At 45.3% G+C, this 16555-nt stretch overlaps 4 protein-coding genes across 4 annotated transcripts; 2 read left to right on the top strand and 2 right to left on the bottom strand.

Moving 5' to 3' along the window:
- Nucleotides 1–45: 45 nt before the first annotated feature.
- PADG_00626 (eukaryotic translation initiation factor 3 subunit E) lies at nucleotides 46–1462 on the top strand (the record flags this gene model as incomplete). Its single annotated transcript, XM_010757608.1, has 2 exons — nucleotides 46–1199; nucleotides 1264–1462. 2 exons carry the CDS (start codon nucleotides 46–48, stop codon nucleotides 1460–1462), a joined length of 1353 nt encoding a protein of 450 aa, XP_010755910.1.
- A 2304-nt stretch (nucleotides 1463–3766) lies between these two features.
- PADG_00625 (uncharacterized protein) lies at nucleotides 3767–4327 on the bottom strand (the record flags this gene model as incomplete). The annotated part of the gene is made up of 3 exons (XM_010758128.1): nucleotides 3767–4036; nucleotides 4114–4155; nucleotides 4211–4327. 3 exons carry the CDS (start codon nucleotides 4325–4327, stop codon nucleotides 3767–3769), a joined length of 429 nt encoding a protein of 142 aa, XP_010756430.1.
- Nucleotides 4328–9739: 5412 nt separating this feature from the next.
- PADG_00622 (ATPase GET3) lies at nucleotides 9740–10969 on the bottom strand (the record flags this gene model as incomplete). The annotated part of the gene is made up of 3 exons (XM_010758127.1): nucleotides 9740–9785; nucleotides 9885–10474; nucleotides 10580–10969. The coding sequence occupies 3 exons, from the start codon at nucleotides 10967–10969 to the stop codon at nucleotides 9740–9742; spliced, it is 1026 nt and encodes a 341-aa protein (XP_010756429.1).
- Nucleotides 10970–12564: 1595 nt separating this feature from the next.
- Nucleotides 12565–13038, top strand: PADG_00621 (hydroxyisourate hydrolase; the record flags this gene model as incomplete). Its single annotated transcript, XM_010758126.1, has 1 exon — nucleotides 12565–13038. The coding sequence occupies one exon, from the start codon at nucleotides 12565–12567 to the stop codon at nucleotides 13036–13038; it is 474 nt and encodes a 157-aa protein (XP_010756428.1).
- Nucleotides 13039–16555: the final 3517 nt, after the last annotated feature.

Genomic DNA, 16555 nt, shown 5'->3' with positions numbered 1-16555 from the left:
GGTTCCCCTGGCCACTGGTTTCCTCCGTTTGCTGTATTTTTCGCCATGACAGGAAATGTTCCTCCGTGTGCTGACACCCTGCTGAAGGGTGCAGCCTCTCGCTCCGCCACGACCCCCGAAGAGATTGCCAGAGAAAATGACCTCCTCCCAAAACTCATGCCCTATCTCGACCGCCACCTTGTCTTCCCCTTACTGGAATTTGCGTCTGGCCAAGAAGAAGGAGGTGACGAGGTTGATGAGATAACCAAGGCGAAGTATGAGCTCTTGAAGCATACCAACATGACGGACTATGTTGCAAACCTGTGGCAGGAAATTCATAACTCTGACACTATACCCGAGGAATTTGTCAAGAAACGGGAGGGAGTTGTGAAGAAACTGCAGCAGTACGTTGAGGACAGCAGCAAGATCACGGAACTTTTGCAGGACGACAACGTAGTCAGCAATCTGCGAAGTGATAAAGCTGCCAATTTGAAGTTCCTTGAAGAGCAACATGGTGTGACGATGGATATGGTCAATATTCTTTACGATTATGGTCGATTCCAATACAGCTGTGGCAGCTACGCCAATGCTGCTGAGCTCCTTTACCAGTTTCGTGTCCTGTCGACCGATAACGACAAGGTAGCCTCTGCCACGTGGGGCAAGCTTGCTTCTGAAATCCTAACCACCAACTGGGAGGCTGCCATGGAAGAAATCCAGAAAGTCAAGGAATCAATTGACACCCGCCTTTTTAACAACCCCCTCGCCCAACTCCAGCACCGCACATGGCTGATCCACTGGTCGCTTTTCCCTTTCTTTAACCATGACCCTGCTCGTGACACCCTAACGGACCTCTTCTTCTCCCCCGCCTACATCAACACCATCCAAACTGCCTGCCCCTGGATTCTTAGATACCTTGCTGCAGCAGTCATCACCAACCGCGGACGCGCACACAAGAATACCTCTCTATACCAGAAGCAACTGAAGGACCTAATTCGTGTTGTACGACAAGAACAATATGAATACCAGGATCCTATTACGGAATTCATTCAGGCACTCTACATCGATTTTGACTTCGAGGAGGCGCAGAAGAAGTTAGGGGAGGCCGAGGAGATTCTTAAGAATGATTTCTTTCTTGTTGCTGCAGGTGATGCATTTGTGGATGCGGCAAGACATTTGATCTCCGAGAGTTATTGCAAGATCCACCAACGTATTGATATTAAGTAAGCACTTCTATATCCCTGAGAAATTTATATATTTATATCAAACTAAAAAATAAATCTACAGGGATCTATCCACTCGACTTGGCCTCAACCAGGACGAAGGCGAGAAATGGATTGTCAACCTTATTCGTGACACTCGGGTCGACGCGAAAATCGACTACAAAGAAGGTACTGTTCTCATGAACCATCCACCACAATCAGTGTATCAACAAGTTATCGAGCGAACCAAGGGAGGATTTTTCAGAACTCAAGTATTAAGGTAAGCCTGGTTTGTTTTTGTTTTTGTTGCTAAAATCTGCACCAAATGTGTACTAATTTAAATCTCCGCCTAACAGTGCGGCTGTCGCAAAATAAATCTAAACAAAATTGGGAGAATACGACTTTAAAAAAAATTCGAGGGAGAAAGAGTAAAGACAGAAAGGAAACCAATGGGATTTCATGATATACCACATGACCTTATCTTGACTTTCTTAACTTTTTATATTGTGTTACCTGTTCCGCTTACTTTATACATTAGAGAAAAGAATGATCTCTGCACACCCAAAATCGTTCCTGCTTTTGTGTTTCATTGCGCAAGTGGTTTTTTGATCTACCTCTATGAGAATGGATGTTGGGCATCTGGCTGGCGTTTCGTTTTTTCTTCCTACAAATCTTGTCCTATTCAGCTCAGAAATTCCTATACGTGTTTCTTTTGCGCTTCTCAATGTTCCTTAATTAAGTGATATTTTCCCTCGTCCCCTTTTTATACACGATTTTCATAACAGATGTGGATATCAATTGGTATTATGTAGAGGGTTTGCTCTCATCTATTGAACTTAGTTCATTTGTTAGCTTTGGACTTTAGACGCACCTCATCCGCCCGGAGCAAATTTGTGATTATTACATTCACACCACGACCAACAGCTGCAACTCGGATTTTTGACGGGGGCAAGGTCCATGAGAATCTTGAGACAGGGTGGATATGGGTATGTTGTGTTGAACATAGGGGACGGTGCTAGGAATTGCAGGTTCTCCTTAAAACCGAGAGGAATGGGCAGCCGAATATAAACTGGGGTGTGGAAACGGGCATTTCATATCTGGTTCTGTAGAGCCGGTTTGATGGTCTTAACTTATGTGCCACGTCTGTGTTTTAACAACTAGTATGCACTCTCCATCTAAAAGACGCGGTGTTTCATCCGAGTAGAAGGATAATCCCGCAGTGAAGCTTAAATTCAAGTTCTCTGAAGTTTAACTACTACGTAGATAAATCCTATGTAAATGGAGTTACCGCTTTATTCTAGTATGTTAGCCCATGTATGGGCTAGCTATCAGAATTGGGTATCCCGTAGATTCTACCACGCCAGAAGGTCTATAATTAATCTATTCATTCCTGTCCGTGTTGGGGGAGGAGATCCTAGGCTAAAGAAGATTACACCAAAAACGAGGTAGAGATCGGTTCTATTTGTCGCTTGGTGAGGATTTGTGCATTATTTAAGCCTTCATACTTCCTCTTTGTTAGGCAGCAGATGTTTCTTGTAGCTAGGATACATTTCTCCTGTGCTGTCTGTATTTGATACAAGCACCAAATACGAAGGACATCGTGGTTCCTGTTAAAACAGGGGTGAGGCAGGCCCTCCGGCTAATTATTTCAAAATTCCTCAGGGAAGCTCCAAATCGACAGTTGTAGGTGGGCCTTAAAATGAGATAACAGTAGACTAAAGTATTGCTAGGTCGCGTAGATTCCGAGCTGTAGAATTTGTAAGGCTGTTGTTTAACTATCGTCGGGCGTTGATGGACTCTCCCGCCGCTCCCAGGAAACGGATATAATGACACATCCCTAGCTTGTCGAGCATTGGCCAGAGGCACACCTCATCGGATCAAAAGCAAGGGCATGTATAGAAACATTACGAGTGGCCTGTGTTGGATCGACATTCTATGAGAACGTAGAACAGGCCGCCTAGTTACCCCTGGACAACCAAATCAAGATTAGGAATTTTACCTAGGACAAAAAGAAGTTAAAGCAGTTTAGGGAGTTGATGGATGATTGTCCCAGTTCTCAAGCATCAACCACACGATATGCTCAAAGGGCTTGTCGGCGTTTTCAGGAGTAGAGGTGTCAGGTGCGTATCGGACTACCACATGTGGAGGTAATCTTGGACCGATATTAGGGTGGTGGGAGAAAGGTTTTTCGGAAGACTCATGCACATAATTTTTCAGCACGAAAATGTCGATTTGGATAGAAAAAATCAAAATAGGCGATTATAGATATTTTCGCTATCCAATACCGCTTTTTAAAATGTTCCGTCACTTCTCCAATTTCCTGAAGTAACCAAAGATATTCCTTCATATCCCAACGCCTGAACGATAACCTTTCCCTCCTTTCGACTCTTTTAAATCCTTGGCCCGCTTCCACCTCAATCTCCAAAGATGAATAGGTTGGGAGAAGGATCACCCCACCTTGTGGGTGAAAAATATTATGCGAAACTCCTTGGGGAAAGGTCGTGGTTCAACAAGAGCGTTCGCAGGTGTCTGTCTCTAACGTATATCTAACGTATATTATCGAACAACAAACTCGTGCATCATCGACTTCACCACGATTGTTTATGTCTTGAACGCCGATCTAAGGGCGAGAATCTTCTACATCTCCATCTATCGCTTTCTCCTTCTCTTTCACGGTCTTCGTTTCGGTCACTGACACGGTCTCGTTCTTTTTCGCGCATTCCAACGCTTATCAATTCATTGACGTATTGCTCCGAAGATTTGCCGTCAGCATTGAAATTGAAGTTGTTGTGAGCCATCCGCATGGCAGCTCCTTTCTCATACTCTAATGACATGTTTGCCAGGTCCTCGATTTGTTGCTGCACTAGAAATTAGCTTGTACTCTCAATATGTGAGGGAGGCTCCTCCTGTCAATGTTCCCGATTGACAAACATACTCGAGTCAAAGGGGTTCCCGTGACAAGATAGCCTTCGCGTCCCTGAAGTTTTGGTTAGATATGATTGCAAAGGATAAAATCGACGAGGAGTCCATACTTGATAACTATAGGGCCTAGCGGACGATGTAGGTCCCAGGAAATATTGGATCTGGCTTAGAACGATGTGTCGTGACAGCCCGTATCCCGGGAGCCAATATTGTTGAGATTCTGTCATTCTATGAAGAGATCAAAAGATGGTTTCAATAGACCTTCAGCTAGAAAGACCCTATATGCTCCGTCAGACGGTGGAGTGGACAAGAATAAGAGGGCAGAATTAATTAGCACGCTGGGATACAGTAAGTTTTTGAGAGTTGAAGTGGTTTAAAAAGAAATCCACCGCACTCGACAGCTAGGTGTCCCCTATTTATTCCCTGAGAGGAACCCATGATAGAGCTGCCTAGGTCGAATTGCAAGTTTGCGAATGCTGCTGGGTCTTCATTCTCCGCAGCAGTGCATTGTGGATGACCTCATCCAAGCTTTTGGACAGGGCTTGCGCCACTAGGCCTGATAGAGGATAGCGGGGCCTTCCCCGTTCGCCCTTGGGACTTCCAGCGAAATTACACGCAAGGGTCGCCTCGTTTGGGCGCCTCACTTTGAATATAGTTAGTTCGTCTTTGCCCATCCAGATCCGGTCCACTTGCCCGGCACGAAACACTGTGCGATCTCTGATGCACTTCTCTTTTCAATGTGCAGCAGCAAAATGCATCGTGTTCTTCCACTATTTGGTCATTGCTACCATGGTCTCGAGCACCATTTGATGCTAAATCCAACTGTTGCAGATATTTCTGTCAGACCACCTGAAACACTTCCGACCTTTCCACAGTTTGATTGGGAATGCTTGCATGTCACATTTTTTCAACTATAAACGAAGTTTTCCACAGATCGATGAGGTTTGGAAAACGTGACGGACTGGCCTGATTTTGAGCGGAGAATGGCGGGAGAAGAGTAATCTGTATTTTCCCATGAGAGGGCGGCATACTGTAGAGCTTCCAGAGCTGTACCTATGCCCCAGTTAAATAACGCGAGTTTGATCTTGCGGTGAGAGGGTACTAACTGACGCCAGTTACACTCAGCAGCGCAGATAGCACCTCGATTTTGGCTCGGATTGTTTCCATTCGCGTAATGTTGTACATAACCCACGAAACTCGCCGCTCTTGTTTCAAAGTGTTATAATTGCAATCCTGCTCTCCCACTCTTTGCTTTGACAGGGGTCGCAGGACTGTCTCGAAGTGGGATGCTCACATCCATTGACTCTTGCCACTAAGGGTTGGCACAAGCTTCATTGGGTGAAGATCCATGTGACGACTATCGATCAGCACATCGGTATTTAGTGCTTAGATGGATGGCAGGACACTCAAAACTTGAAAGGGTGTTTCTTGATGGTGGTTGTTGTGAACATTCCTGGGAGAGGTCGGGAACTTATTGAGCATCAGCACAGAAATGACGTCAGTGGTTGATCACGTGTCTCCCCTTGCCCTAAATCCATCGATCATCGGCCTGTGCAAAGTCACACCACACATCGCTCGGATTATTGCTCATCTGCATTATTTCACTGAAAGGCTTACGGGCAAAGCGATATGGCCAATGAGAAATTTTATCTGATGTATGTAACAGATAACAGGCACCAGCCCCTTGACATTCTATGCCACTCGAGCACTCCCAAGAAACGCCACTATTTGGAAGTGGCTTCAAACTACTCGGTACAATTTGATGTTTAGATTCACCGGCCGAAATGATGTCCCTACTGCACAGCTCCTATCGGTTCAATGCAGCGAGTTTTATTATAAGTTGAGAATGAAGAAACCCCACTGAGGCTGGCATAGTAATAAAACCTATCCGTTATGAAAAACATTCCATTTCATATCTCCCCAGTCCTACTGAACATCCTACTTTCAACTTTTTGTGCCGTCTTTCCCTTGTTGGCGTGAGGGTTGACTTTCAGGAGGCTCAACCGAAGGTTATTTATTTAGCCTCGCCCAACGCACGGACATATAAAAAGCTTATTCCGCTGTAGTTGAATTCAACGACACGCGACTTTGGGTCTCTTTAGTTAAATAATAGAGATCGACGGTTACATCATCATTGAAGCCGGATAACTATCAAAAGATATTTCGCAAATCTCTACCCGGAAAGCTGGGGCAAACTTTTCGGGTGAAACGGGAAGTTTCACTGAAGAGGGTGAATTACAGTCTAACACCCCCTGTAACCGTTGTGTGGCTACTACCTACGATGCTGGGTGGTTCCATTATCTGCTCTATTGAAGAGGATGGTAAAGAAATTTAGCCTTCCTCTGTTCGAGAACTTCTCATGGTGAAATTGTTGAATGTTGCAATTCCGACTCTATTTGCACCCCAATTGACATACCCAAGTCGCTGGCTAAGAGCATCTGGAATGTTACCAGTCGCGACTTACCAGCAACGTGGACATATCTTAGCACGCGAAATTACGAAGCCCCCATTTTGAAATTCCTTGCATTGCTGAGTAGAGTTTCTTGGGGCGGGCTCCGCTACGATTTAGACGTCGTCTATCTCAGCGGAGCTTCAGAATGACAGCCTTATATACGTGGCATAATCTCCCCCCAAAACAACAATTATAGGCTCTTATCTTCTCCTATGTGTAAAACTGTAATGGAACCTTGTCCACTGTTTCCCATTGGCCACTAAATTGGATATACTCCTGAGGATCTTAGTATGTCAACCTCCAGACGTGAACAAAATGTGTTAACAAGAAGTGGAGTCTATCATATGATAATTCATTATTGTCGATATATATGGCATTTCTGGCAATGCAAAAATTCATACCGTTAGGCAAATTCACAGTAATAGTAATGAATACTAATTTCCGCGTTAATTTTTGCAACTAATAAAACGGCACACTTTCTACTCTGAATCTTAATGGGCTGCTAGAGAACATTGGCTACACCTGTAGGGTCGATTCCTTCTTCTAGCTGCATGCTATGTAGCTGAGCCCCTCCCTGGTATTTGGTTCCTGAGCCTTGAAGTGAGGCGGACCGAAGATGAGAAAGACGCAAGAAAAGTCCGGATAATCATTTGCGTACAGCGAACAGACAGCTGATTCCCCTAAGAGATTAGGGGAAATACACCCACATCTAGATCCCAGTGCAAAACATGTCAACCACACATGTTAACAAACTTATGGTGGAGCAGCAAACTTCAATGTTAATAAGTTCGATTAATTCTAGCTGCGGAATCGATTAAAATTGAGGCCAATAGATCGACAAGGTTTGGGATCTCTTCAGTTGACTGCCTATTCGTGAATTACGTGCGGAGTTGAGAGCGGGGACGAATGTTTCCCGCATCTATCTAGCGACTGGTACACAGAGAGTACTTGCGTAGAAGCGGGGCAGTTGAGCTCAAATTCTAAATCCGAATTATGTTACAATGCGCTGTACTATGGGGTGTTTCTACTCACGCATATCGTTCGGCTGCTTTAATCTAGATCGCTTTGGAAGTTGAAAAATATAGGCTAGAGATGCATAAGAAGTACCTCGAGACTTTAGATACTGACTCATTCAGCGAGACGGAGACAATGGTTAATCACGGTTGCAAGTTGGTGCTGCGCCAGTTCAACTTCCTTCTCGGATGCATACTCTAACAGAACATGCAGAAATCACTCTATATACCGAGAGAACGAGACAAGACATCCGAGGAGAACGGTTATGCATGCCCTGCATGTCTTGCTACTTCGCATGGCAGAGCATCCACGGAAACATTGGGAATGAGATGGTATCTCTGAAGCGGGGGAAACCTCACACCACGAGAAGACCAGCAGCGCATACTATTCGGCAGCTCTGCATCGGAACAAGCACAATCAAGCAGCGTTTCTCAATTGATTTTCTTCTTTTCCCACTTCAGTGTATCGTAAAAGCTGCTCTGGGTGAAGGGAGAGGGGTGGGGGTGGAGAGTAATGAGGGGAAAGAAAATGATTCAATTCCACGTCCTTGTTTCTGGGGTAGAATCCATGCTTCCTCGATTGCTACCACCTGCACATATGTTGTATTGCATTTTTTTCCTTTCCAAGGCGCACATGTTTTTTGCCACTGGATGCAAGGTTCATTGTTCTAGAAATCCTTCAAAAGCCACACAGTCCTGATTGGAGGATATAGCGCTCATATGTGTTGGAACTTTCTTTCAGGGGCGTGAGGAGCAGGAGGAATGGAGTCTGATTTTGGAAAAGAAATTGAGGAATAGGTGTTAAAACTGCACCTAAGCATCTACCCATTCTTCACCCACTGAGTCAGATGAATGCTCCATCTTCCAAGCGGCGAAATTTAAACAAATGTACTGTTAACCTGTGCATCTCCCAATCCGTCCTCTAAATTTCCCACCTCTTCACAGGGGGGGGAGGTAAAAGTATATCATGTCGAAAACAAGGTATAACTTAGCAGTACCATGTATTTCCACGGGGAATAGCTCCATCAGAAATAACTTGGATGTGCAAAATATAATCGTCACCCCGGGGTTGGAGTTAGTAAGAACCGCCCGAATCAGTCGTGGAGAAAGGGATGCAAGTGAAGTCACGCTCTTCACCTTTATGCAGTAAAGGAATTCACACATCATTCATTGTTCAGGCAGTAATGAAACAAGGTAAAACAAATTGCCATGGCAAAAGACCGATTTGAAGCGTGTGTTGATTTCGGGAAATCTCACCGGATAACAATCACGAAGGGGGAGAAAAACGCGAACAGAAAGCGAAAATAAAACGACGGAAAGACAGCTGGGTCCAAAATAAGAACAAATGTTAGATGGATGGGGAGATGGGGATATGGGAGTGGAATAAAATCTTGGAAGCCATCGCCTCATTTTCGTGTCGATCTCACACTAAAATTTTCCTGTCATTATATACGGGACTTCGAAACTTTCTGAAAACTTGATATTCATGTTTTAATCTGGTTTCTTTTTACTTCCTTTCCTTTTCTTTCCCGGATTGTGCTCCTTGCTAATCACACTACTGGTGTAAAGGAGTTGAATATTCTCCCTTCGCGATAGGAGTGTTGAGGTTATTAGGACAAGTGAGGCAATCAATAACAGCGACGACAATCCGGTGCAATCATAGCTGATTCAATAGTTGGGGAGGGATGATAGGATCTCTTACTAGTCAAATATAATTTTCCTGTCAGAGTTATTTTTTTTCCCGATTTCTCTCCTTCGGCGACGGCACTGACGGGGCGTGTTAGGTCTCAGTGGAGGATTTAGCCCGAAGATATGTGGCATACAGGGATATGGGACACAATTGGACAAGGACACGGGTAGTTCTGTTTTGTCAGTGCAGTGGTTTACCTTCACTCCCTTCAAAGCCGTCTCCCTCCAACAGATTGCCACAGTTAGCTTCTGCAGATGGAACGGCAATGGGGGAACTGAAAGACCTTTTTGCCGTCGTAAAAAGAAAGGCTGGGTTTCTGTATTGGAGTTTAGCCATACTATATTGATACATAAAGATAACAAGAAGAGCTCTGTATATCATATAGGTAAAAATAAGAATAAAGAGAATTCCTCTCTGTGCAAAAGGGTACTATTTTTACACATCAGAACTATACTCATAGAGGTCATTTGTATCATGAAATCAATCACTCTTGAGGCGGGACGTATGGGTGTATAAGCATATCGCTAAACCTAAATCATTAAAAAAAGGGGCACTCGTTAGTAAATGCTTCAACTGTTGTACCTCCCCAGACTAGAACAGATAGATGTCTAAAGACTATAGCAACTTACTTCTCAAGCTTCTCCTTCCCCCTAACCTCCTCCACCAACATCGGCATCCGCACCACATTAAAATCCTCATACAACTCTTCAATCTCATTCAAATACTTCTTCTGCATCTTCCTCCGCGCCTTACATTGCTCGCACGAACTATCCTTCCCCGGGAAAAGCAACTGATTAACAACAATACAATGAGTATCGATGTGATAACTCGTCAGCTCCTGGATCATTCGCTCCGTCTCATACAGTGAGAGAAACTCCGCGATGCACACGCAGACAAAAGTGGTCAGGTCAGCATCTTTGAACTGCGCATTTACTTCTGCAATGGTTTCTCGCAGTGATTCCATTTTGGAGAGGATCTCGTCCAAATTTTGGCCGCCGGGCAGACCGCCTCGGCCGCCTAGGATGGAGTTTAGCATCGGGCCGAACTGGGTTGATAATTGCGCCAGTTTGGCGAGGGCTTTTTCGAGGACGGTGGGGAATTGGAGGAAGCGGAGCGTATGGCCTGTTGGCGCGGTGTCGAATATGATAACCTCGTAGGATAGAGATTTGACCTGTTTTAGGACTTCGGCGAAGGACATGGCTTCATCGACACCGGGGATCTATTGACAGCGTCGATTAAACATGTTAGATACAATCGCATTTCCCAATACCACTTTCAGACAAATGAGGGGAAAAGATAAGAGAAGAGAATAAAAGGGACTTACACTAAATGCCAAATCTTGCATCATCCCCCCAATCCCCAGTCCGCCCATAGAATCATCCCCCTGGCCACCACCCGCAGCCAGAAGATCTTGTATGCTGCCGTTAGGGTCGATTTCCATAGCACTCAAATTAGTAAATCCGTCGATAAGTCTCGCTTCCTTTCCAAACTTTTGCCCAAAGGCATCGCTGAGGTTATGCGCGGGGTCGGTGGATATAAGCAGGACGGACTTGCGGACTTTGGCGAGCTGGATCGCTAGGGAGCATGAGGTAGTTGTCTTGCCAACACCGCCTTTGCCTCCAACGAAGACCCAGCGGAGTGTTTTTTGGTCAAGGAGGTTTTGGAGGGTTGGTTCGAGGGAGTCCTCGGCTTTGACCATCGCGGCTGATGACATTGTTTTTGAGCGTGAGGATGCGTTTGGCTGGGTTTTTGGTGTGGATGGTAAAGGGAAAGGGAAGGATGCGCAGGTTATCGACTTTTCGGTTGTAACGTGGTTAAATGTATGACTTATATAATATTGATTAGAATATATGGAGGTGTTGTCTCCTATCCAACCTGCGTCGGTGGGATATGCCGGCGGAGAGGTATTTGAGTTCGTTCTTCCTCCAAGGTGCGTTGTATTCCTTCTATGACGAATATTTTGTATTAAAACTAAAGATATCGAAGACTATCTCTCGTCAGATACATGCACACTCCAGCTTGTTAGCTTCGCAATGTCGGCCGCTTCTGGAAGATTCCCAAAGATCAAGCGTTAAAGCATTTCTGTTTAAGCATACCGAGTATTCAAATTATTTCAAGGGCATTTGATGAAACTCCTCAACAGGGGTCATGATAGATGTTGTAAGATTCTTTAAGAAGTTGTATTTCAAACGCAGTCTATTTAGCAAAGTTCATCCCGAAAGTTCTCTATGTTGGGTTTGTTGGAAGTTTCTTTGAAGTACCGGGGATACATTTTCCCGATCCGCTTAGGCGACAAACTAAGCGCTAAGCTGGAGACGCGACGGAATTATGCTTTATACAAACCATGAATACAATTCTACCTAATTTGCGTGTTGCGTTGGGATATATATTTTACCTAGAAACCGATGTGATCCAGCGTGGCCGACAATCAATTGGCTTTTTTTAATGTCAGTTACAATGGACTGTTAATCCATGCGATTGTCTACGGAGCAGCAGAGAAGCTGCTGAGCTTAAATCCAACGACGTTAGCGAGTGACGTTGTAGCTCGTATAGATTATCTATTTTTGATTCAGGAACAGAACATTTAGGCGGGTAGGTCAGGACAAGGGCCGGAGGGGTTAAACGACTCTGGGAATCGACTCCCTATACTTTCTATATAAGGATGATACTTGGAGAGGGTCCGTGTATGTGACGCCGGTATATAGGTAGGTGGTGGGTGGTTCCCTTCCCCCAGTCGATAATCATAAACTGATGATGCCATCCAGAGATCGTCCGTCGGCGTTTCCCGAAATTAGCCAACTAGTTACATGGTTATTAGCGATTTCCCGAATGTTGGGGTAATTCTGTAAATAAATATATCGGCCCCTCGTCCTCCTGTTGTTTACTGTTGCTCACATTGGGGTTAGGTATATTGTTCACCCAATTCCATGCCTCCGTTTCATTAGTTAACTCCTTGGCTCGTACAGAAAACACATGCTGTATTCGCTGCCAACTGAGACACTTAAAGCAACATCTTCGAGACCTTTGTTGATCCTTTAGTCTGTCTCACATTTTCCTGTCGCATTCGAGATCAATATCTCCACCCAACAAAAGCACAAATCGCCCCACGACCATCGGAATTTCATTTCTCTCTTCACAGACTACAACCCACCTTCATAGGGAGAAAGATAAGTCAACTGAATTGAACCAAGCTCTCCGCATCGTCAAGCACTCGCGTGAATAATAAATACCCACACACAAACCGCTGTATCAAACAAATATTATTTTCCTATACAAAACTACGACTTCTCTAAATCCAAATCCAAAAGGATGTCACATCGCGACCCAATAACCTGCCACATCCTCAACACCATAAACGGCACACCAGCTTCAGGCCTCTCCTGCACCCTAACCCTCCACCGCATCCTCCTGCCCCCCGGCGCCCCGCAGCCACCAAACCTCCCCGCAACCCTCCACGCCGCCACAGACGCCGACGGCCGCGTTAAAACCTGGACCCCTTCCTCCTCCACCTCCACCTCCACCTCAACTTCAGCTTCGACCTCCACCATCCGGGAACTCCTCTCCTCCATCCACGAACACCACGGCGGGCAGCAGCGGTCTATCTGGAGCCTGCGAGTGAGGAATGTGGGCGAGTGGTATGCGGAGCAAGGGGTTGAGAGCTTCTGGCCGGAGGTTGAGGTGAGGTTTTTGGTGAAGGGGAGTGAGGCGTGGGATGGATGGAGGCATTATCACGTGCCGGTGTTGCTGGGGCCGTGGAACTATTCGACGTATAGGGGGTCGTGAAGAAAGGGGCGGGTTTGGGTTGTGCGGGTGGATGGGTGTGGATAAATGGGGAGGGGTTATGGGGAGAGGGGTGTGAAGGATATATAAATGGGGAAGTTTGGGGGAAAAGGGGTGAAAGGAAAACCAATAAGGGGTATTGAGGAACCTTTTTTCATTTTTTTTATTTTTTCTTTTCTGTGATCCTGCTGCAACTGGGATAGGAGGAGGAGAGGATTCGAGTGCTTAGATGGAATATCGTTTTTCTTTTTTTCTTTTTTTCTTTTTCTTTTTTTTTCCTTTTTCTTTTTATTTTTTATTTTTTCTTTTTCCTCTTGTGCTTTTCTTTTATCCATGAAGTATCATTGCTTAGGAATCAGGAATGGTCACTTCACGCACTATGGATATCCTTTGATTTGTATATCTTTTTTCTTCTTTTTTTCTCTCTCATCTGCTAGTGATGACCCGGGCCTTCCTTGGTTCTTCTTTGTTTCTGTCATGCCCACAAATAGCTGGTTCTCGTATCTCTGGATATAAACGGAGGCACTGTCCTGTCCATCGACGATCATCGCCTTTACAGGTCTCCAGCCAATTTGTTAGCTGTCTTTGTGGCAATTGCGCGGACCGAGGTCGCACGGATTGACATTCATTATTCAGGAAAGCTGGGCTTTCTGCTTGCTTGCTTGCTTGCTTGCTTGCTTGCTTGCTTGCTTGAGAGGTTCCACAGAGCCTTGCCCAGGTGTGCGTGTGTGTGTGTGTGGATATGGGATGGGGATCCCTTCCAAGTGGGACCTGGTTTATCCAACCTTAGTACATACACATCAACACTAGCATTAATAGACACAATAGGGCCATTAATCCGCTCAATCTAACCAATTCTTTCCAAAACTTCCCAAAATAGACGGACAATGAACAAGAAGAAACTCCGGCCAAAGCTGGGAGGTGGGAAAGGTAGGTGTAATCTCTCATCTTAGCTAGTTAGTTTAAATCTAACTGACTGCTGGTATCCGACCAAGGGCCCCCCCTGCCTGTTTCATTTCTGTCCTGCAACACGTCATCATCAATAGCGCCGCAGCGACCGAGCGACTGGATCCCGCGCCTCCAGCCAATAAACAGCCGTGCTTCACACGCAAAGAGTGGAGACGAGAACTCAAACGGCGTCCCAGCCAACCAACGCCTGCCATCTCCCCAAGACTGCCTAGCCTGATGCGAACTAGCGTGGACCCCCCGCTTTGGCCGCTTAGGTAAGACACCGCTTTTTTGTCTTCGGGGGACGGAGCCAAGGAAAAGGATAACAAAGTTCGTCAGAATGATCTCATCTTTGGTGTGGAAGGGGTGGCGCGTGTTGTTTACTTGGTGGTTGTTCTGGAAATATGGAGACCAAGAGAAGAACCGTAAGTTTTTCGCTTAACTATATTTGTTTGTTACTCTGACAATTTTCTTTTCTTTTCTTTTTCTTTTTTTTTTTCTTTTTCTTTTTTTCTAATGAAACTATCTATGGTTTTTAATTAGTGTATAATTTTGTTTTGAATATGGAAAAATATAATATAAACGTAATTCATTAGCTAAATCAGTGATTTCTGCAACGGCTTCCGACTTGAGCTTATGTTAGGTAGAGGTTCTGAACCTGTTGGGCCGGAGGCGGGAAGGCGGGAGGAAAAATGATCGCAATGGGCCATTGGCCAATTAGAAAACACCCCGAGCGCCAAAATGTGGGAAGTTAACCGGCCCACGCTGCTGGAATAACAAAAATAGGGTGTCCCAAAGTCAAGCAATTTTTTTTACCATTGATACACGGGTAAAAGAGATATTACAAAGTCAAGTTCGTTTGGTATAGTTAGAGCAAACTGCAGCACAATTTGCATCAGCAAAATAAGTCCGATAGCAGAAAATCCCCCCCCCCCAAAAAAAAAAAAAAAAAAAAAAACCAAGAAGCAGGCTACGTCATCATCACCTCTTTGCTCCTCTTCCCACTAACCACCCCTCGAAACACACAGACTGTTTATAGACAGAATTTATCCTGGCAGGAAAATAAAAGGGAGCAGAGCACTTCCTCCGTCAGAATCACATTTATCACCAATCATCTTCTCGTAAATTCTCTGCTCATTCCATTTCCATTCCAAGAAGAGAAAAAGTGAACGTAAAAACGGCACGAATCCAACGAAATTTCCGTTTTTTAAGCTGCCAAACTTTCCAGGAACGCGGCATATATATATATATATATATATATATAGGACAGGATATACGACCACGATATATATACGGTATTTTTCCCGTCCCTGTGCCCACTGGCTAACACAGCTGCATTGCTTGCATTGCATCAAACCTGGCAGAAGAGGGAAGGGAAAACAAAATCTACATCAATACCCCGGACAATATATATCCGGCGTATAGTATTTTCCAAGTTTTTTCCCAGCAAGTCTAGGTCCCCCCCCTAGGTCCCGACCTTACCGCCCGCCCACACATTCCCCTCCAAATAACTTGGGATACTTGAATATATATTATTTTTCCATTTCAACCTTATAGCAGTCGAAAAACAATCCTTCTCTCTCCCACAAAGAAGATAGGACGGACATTCAACCCGCCACTCGACCAAATAAGTATACCACCTATATTACTCGACCAGTCCCCAAACGGAAGGCCGGGTCGGTCCTCCGACACTCACTCGAACTCGATACGTCGATAAGTCGATAGCGAGGGGCGTTCTCGACGGACGAGTTTGGTTTCCCCCCCCCCCCCCCTTTTCCCGGTTCTGGTGGCTTACAAGGTTGGGTGGGATCAGGTTTCAAGGATTCTCGAACGAAAGCCGGGGCTTGGCGTGGGTATCTGAAAGAGGGACCTGAATAGCGAGAGAGTAAGCCGTTGGAAGGACAAGGGAAGAGAAGATCACGGAATTGTTAGTTGTTAGTTGGTGCTGCTGCTACTGCTGCCATTGTTGTTTTTGCGGAAAGCCCGCAGTTTTCCCTCAACCCGAGAGATCCCTAAATCCCAAGCCAGCCAAACGGCGGGGTGCATTCATTATTTATCACCGTGACCACTTTAACAGCGCGCACATCTACCGCGTCGGGCACAGAAGACTCGATACTCGGATTGATTATTGGATCTTACCCAACTTCCCTTCTCCTTCAGTTTCTCCTCTGCCACCTCATCTCACCTCATCTCATCTCCATTCCATATTTGTCTCTCTTCCGAGTGGTGGTGGGTTTTTAGTTGATCTTCGTTTTGTTGAACTTGGCGGGAGCTTCGAAACGGGCAGCACCGGCTCTTTATAAGCTGCTTATGTAACCCAGCTATAACTCAGGCCGTGGAACCCCGTCGACATCATCGGTGTCGTCAGATTTTCGATTTTCTTTTTTCCTCTCCCCCCCTTTCACCTAGCGAACACACTGCCAAAAAACCGCCCTCTTGTTCCTTTCCCGCCAGAACTTCGCTGTCGTCAGCACCGCATCATCAGCAAGCCATCATCATCATTCATCGTTATCATCAACCTATCAACAGCAACCAGCATCAATCAACCGGACAACCATACTATTGTTTCCAT

The sequence above is a fragment of the Paracoccidioides brasiliensis genome (genome assembly GCF_000150735.1).
Source record: "Paracoccidioides brasiliensis Pb18 unplaced genomic scaffold supercont2.1, whole genome shotgun sequence".
Taxonomy (NCBI): Eukaryota; Fungi; Ascomycota; class Eurotiomycetes; order Onygenales; family Ajellomycetaceae; genus Paracoccidioides; species Paracoccidioides brasiliensis.
This window is presented reverse-complemented; position numbering and strand designations above follow the sequence as displayed.